Source organism: Podarcis erhardii (genome assembly GCF_964252035.2).
Source record: "Podarcis erhardii genome assembly, chromosome: 8".
Taxonomy (NCBI): Eukaryota; Metazoa; Chordata; class Lepidosauria; order Squamata; family Lacertidae; genus Podarcis; species Podarcis erhardii.
The window spans coordinates 28586576-28610052 of record NC_138499.1 but is presented as its reverse complement, the minus strand read 5'-3'; the positions used below and the strand labels follow the sequence as shown (position 1 = coordinate 28610052).

Below are 23477 nucleotides of genomic sequence, written 5' to 3'. Positions count from 1 at the left end.
GGAGTTTGCTTAAGATTTGCGAAAAGCTTTGGGTGTCTTTGTAGCTTTTACCTGAAGCAAGTGCCCCCTTTTGATTTTTCATTTCTTTCAATTGAAGTCTAATGGCACCATGTGCTCTAATGTAACATAAAAGAGAAGGCAGAGTAAAGAGAGACCAAGAGGTTAGGAGCCATCAGTCCTTGTGCAGAATAATAATAATCATCATAAAAAGAAATGTGCTCAGATTTCCTCTCAGCTAGGCAGGATCTGAAAAATGCCACCGATTTCAAAAGCACAGAAAGAACATTAGGGCTTTGAAAGGGTGGCAGCGGTTGTTTCCCGCCCCTCAGACAAAGAAATGGAAAGTAATGAATATTGCCGGTTGTAGCAGAGGACATGGCTTCACTGGCTTGAAGGGTTGCCTGGAATTTCTTTCCCCCGTGGCCCTGAATAACACAAACTGAACTTCCCTCTTCTTTACAACTATATAGTGAAGTATTGTGTATAAATAAATGATGCAAACTACTGAAGGTGGTCCTTTACATACAAAACAGTTGCCCTTATGACCACATGCTAAATAATGATGGCGGTTAAAGTGGTTTAAGAGGAAACTGATTTGTATATGACATTATCTTGAGTATATAAACTCTGCTTGGCCAGAGGGGATCATAGAATCATAGAACTGTAGAGTTTGAAGGGACCCCAAGGTTCATCTCGTACAGTGGTTCTCAACCTGTGGGTCCCCAGATGTTGTTGGACTACAATTCCCATCATTCCTAGCCAGCATGACTAGTGGTCAGGGATGATGGGAGCTGTAGTCCAACAACATCTGGGGACCCACAGGTTGAGAACCATTGATCTAGTCCAACCCCCTGCAATGCAGGATCTCAGCTAAAGCATCTATGAGAGATGGCCCTCAAACCTCTGGAGAGTCCACAACTTGTCACATCATGTAATTGACTATATGGGCCCCCCCAGTATTTTATTCAAGTTGGCATCCCTGAGAAGAGGAATTGTCTACAGTGTTTGTGTGTGCATTCCCAAGACTGTGAATCCAGTGTCTTGAACTACAGTCGTACCTTGGAAGTCGAACAGAATCCATTCCGGAAGTCTATTCAACTTCCAAAATGTTTGAAAACCAAACTATGGCTTCTGATTGGCTGCAGGAAGCTCCTGCAGCCAATCAGAAGCTGTGGAAGCACCATCGGACATTCGGCTTCCAAAAATAGTTCACAAACTGGAACAGTCACTTCTGAGTTTGTGGCATTCGGGGGCCAAAACGTTTGAGAACTAAGCTGTTCAAAAACCAACGTACAACTGTAAATGAGTTGCCTGAACTCGTGTGTGTGTGTGTGTGTGTGTGTGTAAAACAGCCTGCTATACAAAGGCAAGATTTGCATTTGTTGCTCTGCCCATTTTGCCTCTGGCCCTGCTCATTACTGTCATGTGGCCCCCAGATGGTTGCCGGAAGGAAATATGGCCCCAGACTCAAAAAAGATTCCCCATACCTGTCCTAACTGCTCTCGTTACCAGTACCTAGCTACTTGTTGCCCCAGCTAATACATGCAATTAGCTGGATGATGATGATGATGATGATGATTGCTTCAGACATCCCCTTGCCTAGTACCCTGCTAGAACAGGACACAGAGTTGGTTGTGCACTTCTCTGGATAATGGCAAATATCTTATATCATCTACTATAGTAAATAACTGCAGCTAGTCATGGGTGTGTGTTGCTGTAGGATACGTTTGCATATAAGTCAAAACTACAAGCTTCTTATCCTGAACTTTACCCAAGTCACTTCATTTTAAAAGACTGAACTGAATCCAGCTTGCGAATAAAAGTGTCCTTTCTTAAAACCGAGATTAATTTTTTCTCTCCCAGTTTTTCTTACACGATTCTCAGACCAATGAATGACTGAATTACAATACGGTTGATTTGCTTAATACTTGCGAGAGGTCCCTGGGAAGTCTTAAGTAAGAAACTTTACATCATGCTGATGCTGAAGCTAAGGATAACTTCACGTTTCATAATTTTATTTCTGCATATACTACTGCTCTTTGGGGAGGAGATAAAGAGAGCAGATTTAAAGCCATAAAAGTAACAGGATAAATATTGTGGTGCTTTATATTTATATACACTGAAACACCTTATATCCCTCTTCTGGCTGTAATGCATTACATAAAATGAATTGCTCACTTTCTCCTTATGAGAATAATAAATAATGATTCTTAAAAACCAAGAGTAATCCATATTCATTTTCTTTAATCTGTAGGCTTTAAAAAGAACATATATGGCACCTAGGTAAATGTTAAATAGCGGTGCAGGTTTTTTTATGGGTGCTGATGATGGGACCACGGTTGTGTTACTGCACTGATGTTTGATAGAGTGCAAACTCATTCTAAAGGAACTGTGCATGCACGCAACAGCGATGAGTGTTTCAGAAAATCAGCAGTTGCACCAATAAGCTATTTTTTGCTAGGGTGGGGAGAGTTACTGTCATTTAAAATTATGTGTTCTATGTTGTAAACTTCCCTGTGGTCTCTTGATGAAAGGCAGTATATAAATTTTAATAATAATAATAATAATAATAATAATAATAATAATAATGGAACAGAAGGGGACCAAATCAAATCTATCCTCTGAAACAGTTGATTCGTGCTTTCTTTAATATTCTGAAAGGGCAATGTATACACACGCCCTCAACAGCAGGATTGTAGCTGGACATCAGGATAATTCATCAGGGAATAGAGAGTAGGAATAAATGGGCAGATCTCACAGTGGAGGGGAGAAAGAAGTGGGCTCCCCCGAGACCAGAACTTTTAAACTTGGCATCAGGAATGAGTGGCGAGGTGGCCTTGTTTGTGGGTTATTCAAGGTACTGGAAATCCAAAAGGACTATGAACAGTTCTCCAAAGTGGGTGAATGGGCACAAAATGGTGAATGCCATGCAGCGCAAGAAAATATGAAGTGATGTATATAGAGTTGATAAGTAAATGAATTTTAATTTTGCATGTCTATTGAATGAATGTGCGAATGGTGGCAGTGCAGAGGATGTGGGAGAGGAAAATGGGGATATTTTTGCAGGAGGTACATTTGCTCTAGTGAACTGCAATCCACTTTGCATTATTTGTTCTTTTTATATCCTGGATCTTCACTCTATTTACTGCTCATAATTCTGTTTCCTTTCAAGGACTGGCAGATGTGTTCTCTGTATTTTTAGACTTAAAAAAAGCAAAGCTTGAAATGAAGATAAATGTGCTAGATGCAGATAACAAGAGGGGTCTTCCCCCCATTTTGGTAGCAGTCTACTTTTCCTAATCCCCTTAACTTCTCTGAATCTTTGGATGATTATGGGTCTTGATTTTATTATGCTTTATATGCAGATATATTTTTTAGACCCAGTACAAAATTGGCTTTTCAGCTTACATTGCCCTTGTGTGCGTAATATGAAATGCTACTGGTCTGAGGTGGCAGCAAGTCTTATCTACTTGGGACTCAGTGTGAGTGTGAATATTGGTTTATTCTGCTGCATTTTTTAAGATTTATCAATAGATGAAAACTATTCTTATTCTTCTGTTGTTGTTGTTTATTAGAAATTGAGTAAGGGCAAGCCACATTTTTTGTCCTCTGGAGAAAACTGTCTTTTAATCTAGCCTTAGGCATGTGTCATTGAAGAGGGGCACTTTTTGTCTCAACATTATTGGCCAACAGAAGCCATTTCAACTATGGTCCATTAGAATTCTCTTTCTCTTCCTCCCCGCTTATTCTCTAAATCTCACTCTTCCTCTAATGAATTTGTAGCAGCGTACTTCAATCTAAATCTTTGAAGCATCTTAGGCTGAGAGAGAGGCTGTACACTATACATTTAAGCTTTGTTTTCCACATCAGTTTATGGTGTGTGTGTGTGTGTGTGTGTGTGTGAAAAGTCCTTATGAAAATTCATTGGCATTTCACTACACATTTTTTCCTACTATGCATATTTATGCAAAGCAACACCTCCCTAATATAATAATAATAATAATAATAATAATAATAATAATAATAATAATAATTTATTATTTATACCCCGCCCATCTGGCTGAGTTTCCCCAGCCACTCTGGGCGGCTCCCAATCAGTATTAAAAACAATACAGCATTACATATTAAAAACATCCCTGAACAGGGCTGCCTTAAGATGTCTTCTGAACGTCAGGTAATTCTTTATCTCTTTGACATCTGATGGGAGGGCGTTCCACAGGGCGGGCGCCACTACCGAGAAGGCCCTCTGTCTGGTTCCCTGTAGCCTCACTTCTCGCAATGAGGGAACCGCCAGAAGGCCCTCGGCGCTGGATCTCAGTGTCCGGGCTGAACGATGGGGGTGGAGACGCTCCTTCAGGTATACAGGACCGAGGCCATTTAGGGCTTTAAAGGTCAGCACCAACACTTTGAATCGTGCTCGGAAACGTACTGGGAGCCAATGCAGATCTCTCAGAACCGGTGTTATGTGGTCCCGGCGGCCACTCCCAGTCACCAGTCTAGCTGCCGCATTCTGGATTAATTGCAGTTTCCAGGTCACCTTCAAAGGTAGCCCCACGTAGAGCGCATTGCAGTAGTCCAAGCGTGAGATAACTAGAGCATGCACCACTCTGGCGAGACAGTCCGCGGGGAGGTAGGGTCTTAGCCTGCGTACCAGGTGGAGCTGGTAGACAGCTGCCCTGGACACAGAGTTAATCTGCGCCTCCATGGACAGCTGTGAGTCCAAAATGACTCCCAGGCTGCGCACCTGGTCCTTCAGGGGCACAATTACCCCATTCAGGACCAGGGAATCCTCCACACCTGCCCGCCTCCTGCCCCCCAAAAACAGTACTTCTGTCTTGTCAGGATTCAACCTATATCTGTTAGCCGCCATCCAACCTCCAACCGCCTCCAGGCACTCACACAGGACCTTCACTGCCTTCACTGGTTCTGATTTAAAGGAGAGGTAGAGCTGGGTGTCATCTGCATACTGATGAACACCCAGTCCAAACCCCCTGATGATCTCTCCCAGCGGCTTCATATAGATATTAAAAAGCATGGGGGAGAGGACAGAACCCTGAGGCACCCCACAAGTGAGAGCCCAGGGGTCTGAACACTCACCCCCCACCACCACCTTCTGGACACGGCCCAGGAGGAAGGAGCGGAACCACTGTATAACAGTGCCCCCAGCTCCCAGCCCCTCTAGACGGTCCAGAAGGATGTTATGGTCGATGGTGTCAAAGGCCGCTGAGAGATCCAGCAGAACTAGGAAACAGCTCTCACCTTTGTCCCTAGCCCGCCGGAGATCATCAACCAGCGCGACCAAGGCAGTTTCAGTCCCATGGTGAGGCCTGAATCCCGATTGGAAGGGATCCAAATGGTCCGTTTCCTCCAGGCGTGCTTGGAGTTGTTCAGCAACCACCCGCTCAATCACCTTGCCCAAGAATGCATTTTGTATATTATTTTCACTAATGCATGCATTTATAGGCACACTTAATATATGCATTTTTTTTGTCCCCATTACTTGGCTGGAGAACTGCATTACAAAATTCAGAGAAATGTGAATTTTGAAGAATGTCTGTTTTGGTTTGTGTACCGTTTCAGAAAGTGCACAGTCTGTAAGTTTGCATTTTAATGCAAAGTGAATCAAATTCCTTCCCCATAACTAACTCTGATTCCAGTCCCAGCCAAAATGGGAGATGATGGGAGTAGGGATCCAACAATACCAGGAGTGCCATAGTATCCTTATCCCTGATGTATATGATGCAAGAAAGCAGCTTTACCTCTTAAATAAGTCTCTCTGGCAGTTTTGAGAAATACCCATTTGTAATGCATGATTCATTCCTCCACCCACTTCCAAATTGACAGAATCATGTTGATCAGAGGAGAAAAGTGAAAAGAGCCGGAAGAAGAGGAACACACTCTCTCTCTCTCTCTCTCTCTCTCTCTCTCTCTCTCTCTCTCTCTCTCCTTTTGTGTGTGTGGAGGGGTTGTGGTTTACATTTGGAGATCACACTGTCAAGAATCTATCCATTTTAAGCCTTGCTTCATTTGCCATGTGTTTCAAAGGAGGGGGCAGAGAAACTCACCAGCGCAGCAACACTGATTCTTCCAAGAAGTGTTCTCATCATGAGATTATATTTTTCTTCTCTCTTGATTTCACACACATTATATTTTTAAAGCACGGCAGATTGCTTGGCTGATTAAAAAAAAAATCTCTGACAGGATGCAGCTGGTAATGCTAGCATTAGTGTATTGGAAAGTACAGCCAGAACATCCATGGTGATCCAATATGAGTCCCACCTCCTGCAACCAACACACTGCTCCCATTTCTCTGGCACAAGCCATCATTCAAGTAATCGACCAGTTACGGCACTGCTGCTGCTGCTGCTAGAATATAAAAATTAAACAGAGAGGGAAAGCAGGAAAACTGCCAGTGGTAATGGTATGTACAAGTATGTGTTAAAGGTGACATAACTGTGGGTTCTTATTACTTATTATCCTGGCATATAGGTTTATTTTTTTAAAACACAACAACAATAGTGACCCAATCATTCCAATATCTAAATGAATTCCAGTTCTTATTCTAAAATCTAGTTTATTTGTTTTTAAATAAATAAATTAATTTTAAACAATACAATCCTATGCATGTCTACTTAGAATTCCTTCTTGTTTGATCAGGACAATGTGCACTGTACATTTAAAGGGTAAAGTGGGATCTGATCGCTCAAAAGTAATTTCTGAACTGGTACAGTGGTACCTCGGGTTAAATACTTAATTCGTTCCAGAGGTCCGTTCTTAACCTGAAACTGTTCTTAACCTGAAGCACCACTTTAGCTAATGGGGCCTCCCACTGCCGCCGTGCAGTTTCTGTTCTCATCCTGAAGCAAAGTTCTTAACCCGAGGCACTATTTCTGGGTTAGCAGAGTCTGTAACCTGAAGCGTATGTAACCTGAAGTGTATGTAACCCAAGGTACCACTGTACTTGCTTTTATACACTTGCAGTTCTTGTTTTCAAAGCCGCCCTGAGAATTCAGCAGCATTGTAGTGGTCATTCCTCCGAAAACAATCTTCCTGAATAGAGTACACTTTTATATGTCAGCTTCACTAATAAAGGCATTGATATGCACACTTTCCCCTAATGCACACATCCTTTGCACACATTTTTGGGTTGCATTGTAAAATTTGAAAAAGTTCACATTTTGAAGGATAGCTGCATTTCAGTTCATGCTTCAGGAATACGAATTAGGTAGGTTCAGCTTAAAATGTGAATCAAATGGAATTTCTCCCCCATTGTTACTGGAGGCATTAGCTTATCCAATAAATAGATGGTACTTCTTTCCTATACCCCCCTCCCCAGATCCCCCCCCCCAAGCCATCTATTTCTGAAACTTTGGCCCTGGTTTTCTAAAAATCCCAGCTGTAACTCAGTCATTCCCAACCAGCAGATTATCAGACATATTCAGTACCCAACAACTTCCTTTATATTTCTGACAGCCAGATGCTAAGCATGCTCCATAAATGGGAGTTTAAGTAATTAGCAATCTGGACCCCAAAGCCCATCCATATTATTATTTTGGTGACTTGTTAAACTGTAGCAGCTGTGTCCTTTGCCCATTATTCTTCCGGCCTTTGGCTGTAATTACTGCTTATCCCCCCCCCTCCTTCTCTTCTTCATTGCTTATATAAATGCTAATTATTCTCTCTTCATTTTCTTAGGTTTGGACACTTAATAGTTTAATAGTTGTTGTTATCTGCTTTTCCTGTCTTGGATATGGAAATGCTATCTGTGGTATGCAAAGTCATGTCTGACAGGACACTGAACATGGCCATATCAAAAGAAAGCAGCATTTTCTTAAAGCAGGGGTCAGCAAACTTTTTCAGCAGGGGGCTGGTCCATTGTCCCTCAGACCTAGTGGGGGGCCAGACTATATTTTTTTTTGGGGGGGGGATGAATGAAATCCTATGCCCCACAAATAACACAGATATGCCCCTTTTTTAAAAAAGCACACATTCTACTCCCGTAAAAACACGCGAATTCCGGACCATCCGCGGGCCAGATTTAGAAGGCGATTTGGCCGGATCCGGCCCCCAGGCCTTAGTTTGCCTACTCATGTCTTAAAGGATCCCTGAAGATTGGCTATGCTGTCTGGGGCTGCCTTTCCTGGCATGTCCAGTGTTCAGGGATGATGGGAGTTGGAGTCCTGCAAAAGCTCAAGCTCCAAATTGCTGCAAATTTCCATCTGTTTTAGCATGTGGCCCTAAACAGATGTGCTACATAGGCAATATTGATATGGCATGGTATCCTATCCTGTGGTTACTTCTTGGAGCTGAATGCTTGTCATTAGCAGAGGGGTGGTCCTAAGTTCCTGATTTGTCTGTTCACTGGAATAGACACATGAATTCTGTTGCTACTACTGAAGCTACCATTCCAAGTAACCAACTGGCCACCAATCCCATTCAAATAGAATTGGAAGGACCTTGAGGATCTGGAAGCAAAAATCCTGCATGGCAGGTTAGGATTTCAGCAGAGTACAGAATGAGCTAAAGAACCAAGAAAGAGAGAAAAAGTGTGCCTTAAACACTTTTTGAGTTTATGGCATAGGGAAGAGTTAGATTTCTGAACTGTACTATAACTATTTTCTTCTTCTCTGGCGATCTCTCATAGCCGAGTAAGATTGTCTTTCATGAACACGGTCTTAACGGTGTGTCCGTAATTGACTGTGGAGGCCAATTCTGGATCCATATGTCTTCCACAGTGGGGACAGAGGCTTCCGGGCAGGAGTTGATCATGGTGAGGGTCTGCCAAGTGTGCCTTCCTCTTAGCTCATTTCTCCCTTTTGTCCTGAGTTCGCACTTCTTCAAAGTCCAAGGGACCTTTGGTAAAGGCTGTTCTCCAATTGTACTCTTTGCAGGCCAGTGTTTCCCAATTTCCCATGCTTATACTGCATTTTTTAAGATTTGGCTTGAGAGCATCTTTAAACCTCTTTTGTTGTCCACTGGTATTTCGCTATCCATTCTTAAATTGGGAATAGAGTAGTTGCTTTGGAAGACGATAATCAGACAGCTGAATCACATTACCAATCCAACAAAGTTGATGTTGAAGAATCATTGCTTCGACAGTGGTGAAGAATCATTGTTCCAACACTATAACTATATGCAAACTTAATTAAATGTAAGGCCATATCTGTATTATACCCTTAAAGCAGTTTTATACCATTTTAAACAGTCATATCTTCCTCCAAAGAATCCTAGGAACTGTAGTTAGTTAAGGGTTCTGAGAGTTGTTAGACCCCAATTCCCCTCACAGAGCTATGATTTGCAGAATGGTTTTAACTGTCAGTCCTAAGAATTGTAGTTGTCTCCAGGAAAACTTACAACTCCTAGCACCCTTAATAAACTACATTTCCCAAGATTATTTGGGGGAAGCCATGACTGCTTAAAGTAGTGTGATATTGTTTAAAGTGGAGTGATATGATATGGTCCTAAGTCATATGTAAGGACTGGGGTTGGGAGAGAGTAGCTCTTCATAATACTGCAGTGATTGTTCATGTCATTGGCCTTGAGGAATGCAATTCAGCCAACTCAGGTTTAGCACTGGGGCCATGAATGTGGCTCCATAATTTAATAGTTCTTTACGGCTGCAAGTCTAATATAATAGTAGAAAGCATTTGCTACATAAAGCAAGTAGCTGTCAGCATACAAAACTAAGGGAAACCCCATTCCAAGGAAATGTAACAATAGTCTTTGTTGCCCTGGAATCTATTTACTTCAGGAATGATAATATTTGGACTGCACTTTATTCTGTTTCTTTCCTTAGCTTTCCTAAAAAAGGTAACAGGGAATTTCTTTCCCCTTCATTACATTGCAGGTTTAGCTCCAGAGATTCAGTTGCTCTTTGAACAGACAGTACAGCCATCGTTTGAAAATGTCACATTTGTAAGTAAAATATTTTGAAATTTTGCGAAGGGAGAAAGGAAAATTTGCAACAGGATGGAAAGAGCACACAGTGGTACCTTGGGTTAAGAACTTAATTCGTTCTGGAGGTACTTTCTTAACCTGAAACTGTTCTTAACCTGAAGCGCCACTTTAGCTAATGGGGCCTCCCCGCTGCCGCCGCGCGATTTCTGTTCTCATCCTGAAGCAAAGTTCTTAACCTGAGGTACTCTTTCCGGGTTAGCAGAGTCTGTAACCTGAAGCGTCTGTAACCTGAGGTACCACTGTACATTAGAAAAGCCTTGTAGTAGGGAAACTGTCCAGGAGATCATAGTATTTAGTATGATTATAGCTCAGTTCAGATTTTTTTTTTATTGGCGCTCAGGCTTCTTGTGGGAGCTGAATGCAGAACTAGCAGGCTTTTCTTATGTTCCAAACCTTGCAGAAGTACAAAAGGAAAAATACTGGGGGGAAGCTCCTAATGTAGCCGCACAATGATGAGCATGCTCAGATGCTATGGAATTCTGACTGACTTTTGCAGGTGGAATGAAACTGAGTGTACTGGAAAAACACATGGCAGGCTGCAACACTTAACAGGAACAATACTGTAGCATTTTTGTGCAGGTCACATTAGTTCATTCTGTCTGAAACATGCAGGGGTGAGTGCCAATCCTTATGTGGCCAAAATGGTGACATTTGCACACAGGAGTGGTATCAGCAGGCTTAGGGGAGGAAAGTCAGAAATTGCCCAATAAACACTGAGCATTTTAGCAGCCATGAAATGTCGAGTTAGTTAGAAAAGTAAAGGAGGTGGGGGGAAATGGAGTTGGCTAGTTGGCTGGAAGTCTGAGAAGCATCAAAACCTGACTGATCAGCTGGCAGGCAGGCAGACTGACAGGAGAGGCTAGTTGAGATATAAGCCAAGGAGTGCCGAGAGTGGAATACTAAGTACCTGGCAAATTTTGTGTATAGTTCTGGTAACTCTATCTCAAAAGAGAAATTACAGATATAGAAAAGGTGTGGAAGAGACCAGAATGACCACAGGTCTGGACCTAAAAAGAATAGGTTACTCAACAACTTTTAGGGTTTGTTTAGACAAAAGGGTGAGTATGGAGATATGTGATAAAAGGTTAATAAAATGTGGATAGAGATAAATGTTTGTCTCTCTTCTCATAATGCTATAGCATGGGGTCATCCAGTGAAGCCGAATGTGGGGAAGGTTCAGGACAGACCAAAGAAAGTTGTTATTTATGCAATGCATAATGTGAAAGTGGTCATAGACTTTGTTGCTGTTGTTGTTGTTTAGTCGTGTCTGACTCTTCGTGACCCCATGGACCAGAGCATGCCAGGCACTCCTGTCTTCCACTGCCTCCCACAGTTTGGTCAAACTTATGCTGGTAGCTTCATAGACTTAGATAGCTTTAAAAGAGATTGGACAAATTCATGGATGGGGAAGCCTCCAACAGCTACTAGTAATTATGGCTAGATAATACCTTCTGTATCAGAGGCTGTCTGACTCTGAATACCAGTTTCCAGGGAACAATAGCAGGAAGCTGGTGGGCTTCCCATAGGCATCTGATTGGCCGCTGTGGGCTTAGGTGGTCCTGTGCCAGCAGGCATCTTACTGTTTACTTAAGTAAGCAATTTTTCATATGAAAAATGAAAACTGACCTAAAATAAAGTCAACATAGCTTTGCCACAGAGACTGTCAATGTTTAAACTCCATTTTTATGAAGTTCCTGCAACTTCCATACCATCAAATATTCATATTTCCCTTAAATATTGCATAATTCGGTGTGGTTAAAATTTAATGTTTTATTAATTAAGCAAGCAACATTCACCCCCCCCAATAAATGCTTTTCAACCTTATCTGGATCATACAGAAGAATCTTACCATTCTAGTCTGTGTTTCATGCTCTGCTTTATTGTGTTTCGATTGCCTAAAAGAGTCTGTGAAGAATACTGTGAGGCTGGTGAACCAAGTCTTCAACATACTAAAGAACTGTAAAGAACTCGGTGCATTTAGCAACTATGTGTAGGATGTGTTGCGGGTCTTGTCAAGCCATGGGAAGCTGAGTGGAGGATATCTTATTTAGTTTCATGTGAAATCTGCCTGTCCGGTGACACACTCTTAAAATTATGTAGACATTTGAATTGATTTAGCAAAACAAACATAATCATTCTCTTTAAAAGTGAGCTCAGGGTGGCTGAGTGTCTATCTATTTGGAAGGAGCAAATCTAGACGCTCCATCTGATGTAAGATGTTGTGGCTAAACCATTGTTGGGGACAGACAACCACCAACACATAATAACTCTGGTGCTTAAAGGATTGCACGAACTGCCCATATGTTAGCAAGCCAAGTTCAAGGTTCTTTAACCCTTAATAATTCAGCTCCAGTATACCTTAAAGCCCACACAATGCCTCATATCCCTGCCTCACCACTGAGATTTTTGTGAGAGTCTCTGTTAGTGGTCCCTCATGGTTCAGATGCATGATTCGTATCCAGCAGGAGCTGTGCATACAGGTATTGTGGACTTAGTTCTTTGGAACTCCCACCCAGTTGAGATTAGACAGCCTCCTCCCTGTTGAATTGCAGACACTTGACCAAAACCATCCTATTTCAGCAGATATTTTAGGTAAGTTATGCTATGTCTGTTTATGGAGCTGATTTCTTTGTTTGTTTGTTTTAACGCCATATTATTTTGATAGATTATTTTCATGACTGTTGTGTAAACTGCTTTGTGGGCATCTCTGGAGAAATGCATTCTATAAATATTGGAAATGAGCAAATTAAATCAGTACAGCCAAATCTAAGTTAGTGATTCCCACATATTTGGAGCGCTCTCTAGTTATGTAGTAATGCAGAAGCATTAAAATCAGGTGTGGGGACATTTTTCAGCATGAAGAGCTGTCACAATGCAGTAGTGGATGAGGCCAGACCCATACATAACCATGCGCCCTTAACATGCACACAGTCATGAACATGCAAAACTATTTCTCTTAGAGATAGTACATATTGGGGGTTCAGCAAACTTTTTCAGCCGTGGGCCGATCCACTGTCCCTCAGACCTTGTGGGGGGCTGGACTGTATTTTGAAGGGGGGGAAATGAACGAATTCCTATGCCCCACAAATAACCCAGAGATGCATTCTAAATAAAAGCACACATTCTACTCATGTGAAAACACCAGGCAGGCCCCACAAATAACCCAGAGATGCATTTTAAATAAAGGGACACATTCTACTCATGTAAAAACACGCTGATTCCTGGACTGTCTGTGGGTTGGATTGAGAAGACAATTGGGGCACATCCGGCCCCCGGTCTTAGGTTGCCTACCTCTGGTACACATGATGTAAATTCACAACAAGGATTGTTGACATCCATCTGTCTCAAGAGACAATGGAGTGCTCCTCCAGGAGTAAAGTCAAACTGCTGCATTAGCAGCACCAAAGTGACCTTCCTGGGGCGCAAGCTTGGGCAGTGTGTATGGAGGTCCTAACTGCCCTAATAACAAGATCCCACTCTCAGCCTCACTGATTTGCTCCAAAGGAAAGCAGAGCAACACATCTGGCACCAGGACTTGTGGGATGTGGCGTACAAAGTGCCATCCAAATGTCTTAGGAACTCCACTCTGGATTTGTGTAGGGTTTATTCCTTAGCCTAATCTTCTCCCAACGGTATCCCACAAGGCAGCGGAGGTTTAGGATCAGAGTTTTCCTTGTCTTAGATAGGCTACCTTCCTAGCTTGATGAGCCCCATCTGCCCATCACTTCCCTCTAAAGCACGTGCAGAAACCACCTTCTTGACTGTTGGACCCACTATTGGTCCTGTCCATTCAATCCACTGGAGGGCAAGTCCCCAACTCACCAAGGGTTTGAGGCTCATCGACTACTTTCACCTGGTTTAGCCAGCCAGTCGAGGCCATTCCTGGGGTGTAATCACTGCCACTTGCTGGACAGTGGAGTCACAGGTGAGAGCTGTGTGCAGGGTGGAGACGAAAGGTAGACAAACTACCCGAGGAGGAGCATGATGTGTCCCCCACCAGAGGTACTGCCCTTCCCCTATCACCCCATCCACCCCACAACAAGAATATAGCATTGCATATTACCCTAGAAACTTGATTTATTTGATAATGCTGCTTCTTGTATGTTACATTCACCAGAAAATGTTCTTGCTCTTAATGTGTGCATTTTCCTCTACCCCTGGTTTGGTAGATATGGAAATATCATTCTAAAGGGCAGGTTATGGGGCAGGTTATCAGGTGTTTCCAAGGGCTAAATATGACAAAGGTTTCAAACAGAAGCTGACTGCCTACGAAAGCAAGCTACCAAGGACAGTAATAGTGAATATGCATATTTATAAAAAATTCCACAACAGCAGTGAGTCAGTCAAACTGGTGAACTGGAACCTTCTTTTCAGCATAATGAGGATTTTCACAGAGTCTTGTTTCAAGTGTTAAACCACTGTTCCCAGCCTAACCTTGGTTTTAATTAGTATTTAGATGTGTTTTCACATTTCTTTAAGCCTTCTTTGTAATTAGCATCCTCAATAAAATAAGTAACACATACGCATTTCAGTATTAGCCTATTTTCTGGCTCTAATGTAAACACACACACAAGCACACAAATCTCCAGGACTAATAATTAGTATTATTAATTTCTTTTGCATGTTAATAGCAATATTTTCTGAAACTAGATAAAGAATGGTTTATTGTCATTTTGGCATTTGAAAATTCTCCTTAACAAGTTGAATGTATTATCTAGAACATGCATTTTTTTATTTGTAAGATGGGATTTGTACTGTTCAGCGTTGCTGTAATATATGAAGACACCTTTAAAATGGTTCCTTTTAAAATAATGTTATTCCTTATACTTAATGTTATTCCTTTTACTGTGATAAAGTACACAACAGGGTATTGGAAAACATCTTAGAATGGTGCATTAAACTGAGTTTCAATAATACTAGCTTTTTTCTATCGAAAACTGTATCCTCTCTGTATGTGTACGATCATGAACATCATTTGATTGACAGCTCAACAATCCAATCCTAAACAAACAAACCCTACACAGAGTTTTGTGTGCTTACACTGTTGGCATTAATTGGCTTAAGTATACCTAGGCATGTGCTGGATTGTGACCACTGTTTCAGTGGAAATTACTTCCAAATAAGTGGGTTAGCATCCAAGGTCAAGACACTTAAAGCTTAGAAAGATTAGGTTACTGGCAAAAAAAACTATGAGGGGGAAAAAAGCAACAAGAGGCTTTAGAAAGAAAGAAAAAACTCTCTCCAAACCAACACTCTTGCAAAACTTGTTGCCATGGTAGCAGAAAAGGAAGTTAATAGTCCAGTCCTAGAGTGCTTGAGCTGTGTATAAAATGATGTTGTCTGGCTCCCTTCTTGCTATCAAGATACAGTAGAAGATGCATTTAGCATAACCAGGGAAACACAAAACTTTCTCACCCAGTGAAAGCTTTATTTGTTTCCCTACAGAAAATTATTTCTCCCCCAGCCCTGAAAAATAAATAAATCAACAAGCACTGTAACTCGGGTAACCAGCTCTTACATACCCTCCGTGTCCTGATTTTCCAGGGACAGTCCCAGAATTATAAAAGCCATCCTGGTTTCTGATTTGATCCCAGAATGTTCCGTTTTCCCTTTTCTCTCTCTCCACGTCTTGGAGAACAATTAAAAGTGGTGTGTGTGTGTGTGTGTGTGTGTGTGTGTGTGTGTAGGCATAGAGTCCTGTTTATAATGAAAATAAAATACCTGCACCAAATGAAGGAAATTGTGAAGCAGGCATATGAAGCCCTTCCTATAATTTTGAAGAAAATCCATTTTAAATTCTTTAATTGCACTGTTTCAGCAGCCAGCCATTTTTTAAGGAAACCCATGGAGTGTTTATTCCTTTATTGTAAATGGAGCCTGATACTGTCTACTCGGATGTAAATCCCAATATATTCAACGGAGCTTACTTTCAAGTAACTGGGTAAAGACTGTTCATCCTTACAAATCAATCCTAAGCATTTTTTCTCAGAACTAAGTCCCACTGTGTTGAATAGGATTTACTCTCTGGTATGTTCCTGATCATTCTCACAGTTTCCGTTGCTGTTGTTGTTGTTGTTGTTATTGTTATATTTCGACTTCTTCCATGACAGGGACTTAAGACAGCCTACAGCTAAAAATGTATGTCATTCCATTTATCTGTTGAAGGTGTTTTTGTTTACAACAGTTGCACTTTTTTCCTTTTCTTTACAACAATCCTGTGACATAGGCAAAGAGCTTGTAATTGGCTCAAGGTGACAGATGCACATGTTCATATGATATATGTGTGTGGTGATAGCAAATGCAGGAGACACTTCCTGATGTGTAATGGAATGTCCCTGCAGTTTCAAAGGAACAACTGGAAACCTTAAAAAACATTCCGGATTGTTCTCTGGGGCTTCTATTAGACATCTTTTTAATTTGAGGCCAAATGCAAGTCCTGCTGGGAATGACTCTACCTGGGAGCTCCCAACTGGACTCCTGTGTGGAGCCAACCCCTGCTGAAAACTGGTCAGACGGAACTGAGGAGAAAGATGCTCATTTCACCTTTGAAGTAAGGGAGATACAGGTCAACTCCAGGTTTGAGGAAGTTTGATGAAGTCTTACTGACTTCAGGCACCTACCTGCTTCTGTCTCACCCGTACCATCACCAGCATAGCAAGGAATTTAAGGTGATGGGGGACAGGTGGCTTGAAGGCTGATGTGTGAGTGATTGGAGGAGCAACGACTTATTGAATTGAAACTGAAATACTTTATTGTCACTTGTACAACTTGTATACAGTGAGATTACACGAGCACCCCCCACTCAGCTCTCTTAGTCTTAATTCCCCTCATTTACTGACGCACACCCACCAAACCCAAAAGTCAGTTGCCCTGTTGTTATATTTCCATTCAGCAGCCTAACAGCCCACGGATAGAAGCTGTTCTTTACCCTGTTGGTGTGACTAATCATGCTTCTATATCTTCTGCCTGAGAGCAGGAGATCAAGAAAGTGCCAGCCAGGGTATGAATCATCCCTGAGAATTTTCCTCACTCTCCTGAGTCAACGTTCTTCCGCTATTTCATCCAGCGGATTCACGGGACAGCCCATAATATCTTGTGCTGTATTCACCACCCTCTGTAGGCACTTTCTATCAGTTGATGTCAAACCAGCGTACCACACCATGATGCAGTATATATTATATACTGTATATTTAATTGCTTTATTTAAAGATTTATTCACATTCGAGATGGTGCAAAACAACAACAAAAAACAACAACATTGATTTAAAGAAATTTAAAACATTAAAATATCAAAGGAAATCAACAGTAAATACAGCAGTGATCCAGGGCAAATTAAAATCCGAATGTCATTCCCTGGAATTAACATTCATTTATTTAAGGGCTTGGCTTTCCCTTCTCTGTCTTGGTTTAAAATCCAAGCCAGTAAGCAACTTTTGGGGCCACAGTGCTCATATTGTATTTGACTGTGAGCATTGCAAGTTGCTGAGATTCGTCCCGGAAAAATGAAAGTTGGCTACAGTATATCACTGATTACCTATGGAAAGCTAGCATTCTAGCAGTTAACATTTGCACGACTAACATGCCCTCAGATTAACACAGTATCCCTGCTCCCACCCGAAAAGCTTAATAGGCTTCCAGTGATCTCATAACATCTATTTCAATCTTTTGGAATCCATCCTAAATAAGAATAATACATTTAATAAAAATCTCCCTGTTCATATTCACAGATGTTTCTGAAGAGCTAAGGAGTGGCCAGATCTAGGAAAAGGCTGCATTCTTTTCCTATGACCATCCTTAGGTGGCTTTGGGTGCTGCATAAATTGTGTACATAGTAAATTAAGCTGCTTCTCTAAGGGACCAGTATCTCTGTAGCTGGGGAATCGTGATGTTTTGAAATCCAGATTTGAAATGAACAGGGAGGAAATTGATTACAAGTAATCTGCCAATAAATTTGCGTCATGAAATAATTTTGGGTTGGTTATATGGGCTGTAAATGTGACAAAATTCAGAATACAGAATATTATGGCACTTTACTGAAGCCTTTACGGAAAGGTACATATTGTTGCCTAAACATGACATACATCTAGTCTAATTTTATAGCACAGATAAGACATATTGTAGGTCTTTGTAAAATACAACCAATCTATTTGCTTATTTTTGCTATCCAATATAAATAAATCCTGCTCACAACATATAATTAGAATGTAATAATCAGGGGAAAATACAGATGAATGTAATAATTGCAGATTGTAGGTTTATGTACACACACAAATTGTAATGATTTAAAATGTACATAAACACATGGATTAATTCATAAATTGAGAAGAGTCACTTTTCCCTTAAGTCATTAAACGAAAAGCCCCAAAAAAGTACTTTTGGGGGGAGCAAGAGCACAGTGAGAGAGCTCATGAGAATGCGGCACCCAAAATGGCCACTGAGGTCTCACACAAAAATTGATTGTCCCTTTTTTTTCCCCTGGGGCCCTTGGGAGGCATGTAGCTGGAAAATAAAACCCAGAAATTCTAGCTCACGAGAAGAATCACATTAGCATTCTTTGGATTGTGACAATTGTCTCTTTGAAAATAATAATTATTATATCCCTACTGTTTACCCTAAGGTCCCAGGATGGGTTACAACAATGTAAAATCTAACATTAAACACAGTTTAAAACAACTTGCCATCATAAAAACAGGGTGGGTCCTAAACATATTTATCTCAGGTGGCAAAGGTGAAGGAATTTATCATGTCACAATTGTTATTTGGATGGTTTAGAAAAAACAACAACCCTTAATATAAAACATTGAGCTAACTTGTGTGGCTTTCTATTATTATTGTGTTGCATTTGTGTTGTATTGTTTTCCATCTTTTAGAATTCTGCAGCTGATTTGGAATTGTTTCCAGTGATTGACAGTTCCTTTGTGACCACTAGGAACTTCTTAAATGGCGTTGTTAAATGACTTGAGATGACTGCTGATGGCACCGTAATATTCTCGGGCTGGTGGCATTTTAATTTTCCCATTGGGGTTTTGATATATATATATATTCATTAACATCATTTTAATGTGGAATTATTATTTTTTAAACCCTTAGAATTAATATTCCCTACCTTGCACTCAATATTCCTCATTATTTTATGAATGCTGGAGGGAAAACTGTGTGCTTATTAATCTTGGATAATTTTTGGTTAAATAGCAATTTATGGGAAGAGCATAATATATTCTGAGTCATCCACCCTCATTCTGGGTCATACATATATGAAGAGCAGAAATGGTGAACAGGTTATGCTAACTTTCTAATGAGAAAATATTGACTATTATTCTCTTAATGGTAACATGCTTTCTTTTAATTCATATGCAATTTCCCACATATAATCCAATTCTGTACTCCTTGTGACACCCACAAGGTATACTAGACTAGTTTCTTGAGAATGTCTGAGCACCACTTTGAACAGCTTTGGGTAGTGTTCATGCAGTCTGGGTTGTTAATGTTTAATTGTGGTGCCAAGGGGATGAATAGTCCTTCTACACAACAGAGCCTCCTTCCCCTCACTTCCCCGCAGCAGCAGCTGCCACCAAGGGAGAGCATGTGGTGCCTCAGTCGCTACCTTTGCTTCTGCACCACGGTGTACTGCATGCACCTCATGTTGGAAACTTTGAGGGCGATAGCTCCCCAAAAGATCAACAACTTGCCACCACCAATCATCCAGATTTTCACTTCTATTTTAGGCTTTCATTTTCTTAATTTTGGGTTCAAAAAAATAGGGGTCGTCTTATATATGGGGTTGTCTTATACATGGGAAAATACAGTACTTTGCTTGATACATTTGTCTGTGCTGCTGATGTGTCTTTTAAGGTGGTCAACATGGTGATCTCTAGATGTTGTTGGACTACAGCTCCCACCATCCCTGATCATACTGGCTGCAACTGATGGGAGCTGGAGTTCAGCAACATCTAGAAGGTGCCATGTCAGCTATCCCTGTATTATAGCAAGGTGTGCTACTAGTCCCTCCAGCACCTAACGGCCATTTTGTTCTCCCCTTATCTTTGCATCCCCCCTTTCCCTGTTGGCACGTTTATCCTCTCCAGTGCTTGAGCAGAAGTTACTTCCATTTGAACACATATGAAACTATCTTAATTGGATGAGCTCAGAGATGAATCAGATTGGCTCTCTCCAATTGGAGAACAGTTCATCTTACTCTGAGTTGAGATGGTATGCTGCTGTGCAGCTCACACATAATTCCAGGTGTCCCCAGTTGTGCTTTCAAGTTCCTGGTGAAAAGTTTTGTGATCTCATAGAGATTTATGTTTCTGCATACATATTGCCTCTGTTGGATTAAGATGATTCACTGATGCAATCCTGCAGCTAAGTACTATTGGTAGGGTGGCAGTTAGAGATTCTCATTTCTAGGATGTCACACACCCTTGCCTTCCTTAGATCATGAGACCCTATTGCCCAATTTTCACTGAATTGGGTTTGTTAATATTATGTTTCAGGAGAGGTGTATATATATACGAAAGCAAATATATATATATATATGCACTATAACTTCAGTTTGGGGAACTGAGTTTCAATGTGTGGGAAACATCTGAATGTTTTGCATGAATGGTCTTAATTTGCATAATTCTGCTCCAGGTGAACTCACGGGATTTTCCTTTGTTTATTCTGGAATGCTGTCTTTTATTGAATTTAAACGGCTGCTTCTAAAGTGATTGACCCTGCAAGTTTCTGCTTTCTCCTACTTCCGTCTCTCCTCACTTGTCACTTTCTGACTCCCAGCCATTATTAGTTTCGTAGCAACAGGGATCACATTGTGTGGCAGTCCGCAGGTTGTGTGCATTTTCTTGTTTCCGTTGTGGGTCAAGGCACTTATCCAGGAGCTGAACACAGGAGGTGTAATAGCTGGATTTTATGTAGGCTTCCCCCCAAGAAGCGTTTTGTGGAATAAAACTTATATCCCTTTTGGTTCCTGTAAATATCCCTTAAATAGGTATATTGCTTTATGCTCCATACTAGCTCAAGAATTGGTCCCAGGTGTTTCCTTACAACAATGAGATATACCTTACTTACTGCACCTTTAATCAGATCAGTTACAACAAGCTGCCCTTTTGTCCATTCATGGTAGTCAAAACTGAGAGTACTTTATTTGTTTTAAAAGCTCTTCCTAAAGTACAATCTGGTCTATAGAGTTTGAGGAGCATTAGTAAGAAAAATGTTTAATTTAGGGCTACAATTAATGTATTCATTAGTTACATGCAGTTTTCATTTGTGTATCTTAGTACAGGGTCTTTGCCTTCTACAAATGAAAACCAACTTGGTATATGTGTGTGTGTGTGTATATATGTATATATGCATATCTGACTGAGTGAAAGAGACAGTTGTTCAAAAAAGCTGGGTGGTTCTGAGAGAAACATATGCCAGTGTTTTGATAGTAACCTCCTTATGCAGGGAACGCTATTCTTCTTATTTGAGAACAGTTATTGAATTCTAATGTGTCCTGCAGTGATAATATTCCATGACATGTTGTTTAGAAATGAGGTATTTTATGTAAAATCATATAAATTAAATCATGAAGTCTTGGAGGGATTATAAAATTAGATAGTTCTTGAAGTTAGGCCACCAAAGGCTAGATAATTGAAAAAACATTGGGTTTAAACTATTCACCATTGTTCTCTCTTTCTTTGCAGGATGATCTCAAGTTTAAATATATTAGAAAAGAGACAGAAAAGGAATGGGAGCATACAAAGGTAATAAAATAATGGAGAACATTTTGAGCAGGCTTGGGAAGGAAAACATTGCTTTGATTACTCCTAATAGGGCACTGGGGTTTTTTTAAGGTTAAATAATTTCCATCAGTTACAGTCCACTGTTTAAACAATATGAATCAATAAATGCTGTTTCTTGCTTACTGAAGTGAATGGAGTTACTGGAACCTTCCTGTGAGTAGCCTATATTATGACTGCTTACTAGATATTGACGTACTGGTTGTTAGGTTTTAATATCCAATATTTTTCTCCCTATTATCAGGATATCATATTGAAGGATGCATTGTTCTATAATGGCATTTGTCCTGGTGTCGGAAAATGGATCCACAAACATCTGATTTCCAACTGGGGTGAGAAAAAGAATCAAGAGGATGCCCACGTTTCTACCTATAGATGATTTCTGTAAAACAACATGGATATTCAGTGTAAACAAACAGTTTAGCCATTGCTTATTTCCTCCCTCCACTCTTCTGTTGTCCTTGTGGCTTTTTTCAAAATTACTTCTGTTTCCCATTCACTACTGTCAATAGCCCAGTGTGCTACTGTTATTCATTTCTTTGTGCTATCCTTTCCTTTGTCCAGCTCCTCTTGATTCCTGTATTATAAAACCGTTTAATGTTCCTATTTCAGTTCATTTTTAATAATAACAGTAGTAGGAAAGGTTATTCCATTTAGAATAATTTAGTTAGCCTGAAAAAGCCTATGGAAAATATCAGGGTGAACAGCTTTCTGGATCAGCGTTCTCCATATTTAATTAAACTGGGTTTTCTTATTTAAAAAACACACACACATGCAAGTAAAGAAAAAATGGACCAAGACCCTAAACATAAAATTATGTTGCTATGTAGTGAAATTAATTTGTTTTAGGTGTTAATTGATTTAATTAATTAAGAACATTAAGCAGCCTGCTGGATGAGGCCAATGGCCCATCTAGTCTAGTATCCTGTTCTCACAGCAGATGACCAGATGCCTGTAGGAAACCCAGAGGCAAGATTTAAGCACAAGATCACTCTAACCCTCCAATGGCTTTCAGTAAGTGGCATTCTGAAGCACTGACACCTCCAACTGTGGAGGCAGATCATAGTCATCATGGCTAATAGCTATTGATAGCCTTCTCCTCCATGAATTTATCCAGTTCTTTAAAAAAGCCATCTACGTTGGTGAACATGACTAAGTTACATTAATTAATTTCAACGGGCCTCTTCTGAGTAAAACTTAGTTGAATACTACCCATAGTAAAAGCACAAACAGATTTTTACAGAATGCTTGCAAATTATGTGACTTTGGGTATGTATATTAACTGTTGGGAGTTGAGATGCGTCAACACGGTGTGATATTATGTCATACATGGTCTTAAATAGGTATTATGTACAAAATGAGATAGGAACACAAAGTAATACCAGGTCTGTATTTCCCAGATGAGCCACCCCACATGTAATCCCTCAGATCCCTCTGTAATTCTGACTTAATTCCTTTCTGACCTCAAAGACTGTGACTAGACACTTGTGGTATGAGCAAAACACTTCCACTGAGCTTTCATACATCTCATGTCTGTGGCAGAAGTCATACTGAGCTCCCATTTATGTGCTTGTCTTGGAAGTGGCTGCAAGCCAGGGAGATGCTTGGCACATCAAAAAAACAAGGTCCTCCTTTCTCCATGTGACTTTGATTCTGGCACAGAGGATCACCTGGAGGAGCACATTTTGACTCCTATGAACAGCGCACACATCCCTACCCCAAGTTTCTATGGAAACAGTA

General features: G+C 40.7%; 1 protein-coding gene across 2 annotated transcripts in view; it reads left to right on the top strand.

The window, feature by feature from the left end:
• CNBD1 (cyclic nucleotide binding domain containing 1) overlaps window positions 1-22184 on the top strand; it is a 147908-nt gene extending 125724 nt beyond the window's left edge. Inside the window, exons 11-13 of one of the 2 annotated variants that reach the window (XM_081874465.1) lie at window positions 9848-9915; window positions 21642-21701; window positions 21982-22184. In XM_081874465.1, coding sequence (XP_081730591.1) covers window positions 9848-9915; window positions 21642-21701; window positions 21982-22116 — 263 coding nt within the window. In that variant the 3' untranslated portion in view covers window positions 22117-22184. The remainder of the gene's footprint in view (window positions 1-9847; window positions 9916-21641; window positions 21702-21981) is intronic. The other variant, XR_014159537.1, reaches the window with a different exon arrangement.
• The last annotated feature ends 1293 nt before the right edge of the window (window positions 22185-23477 follow it).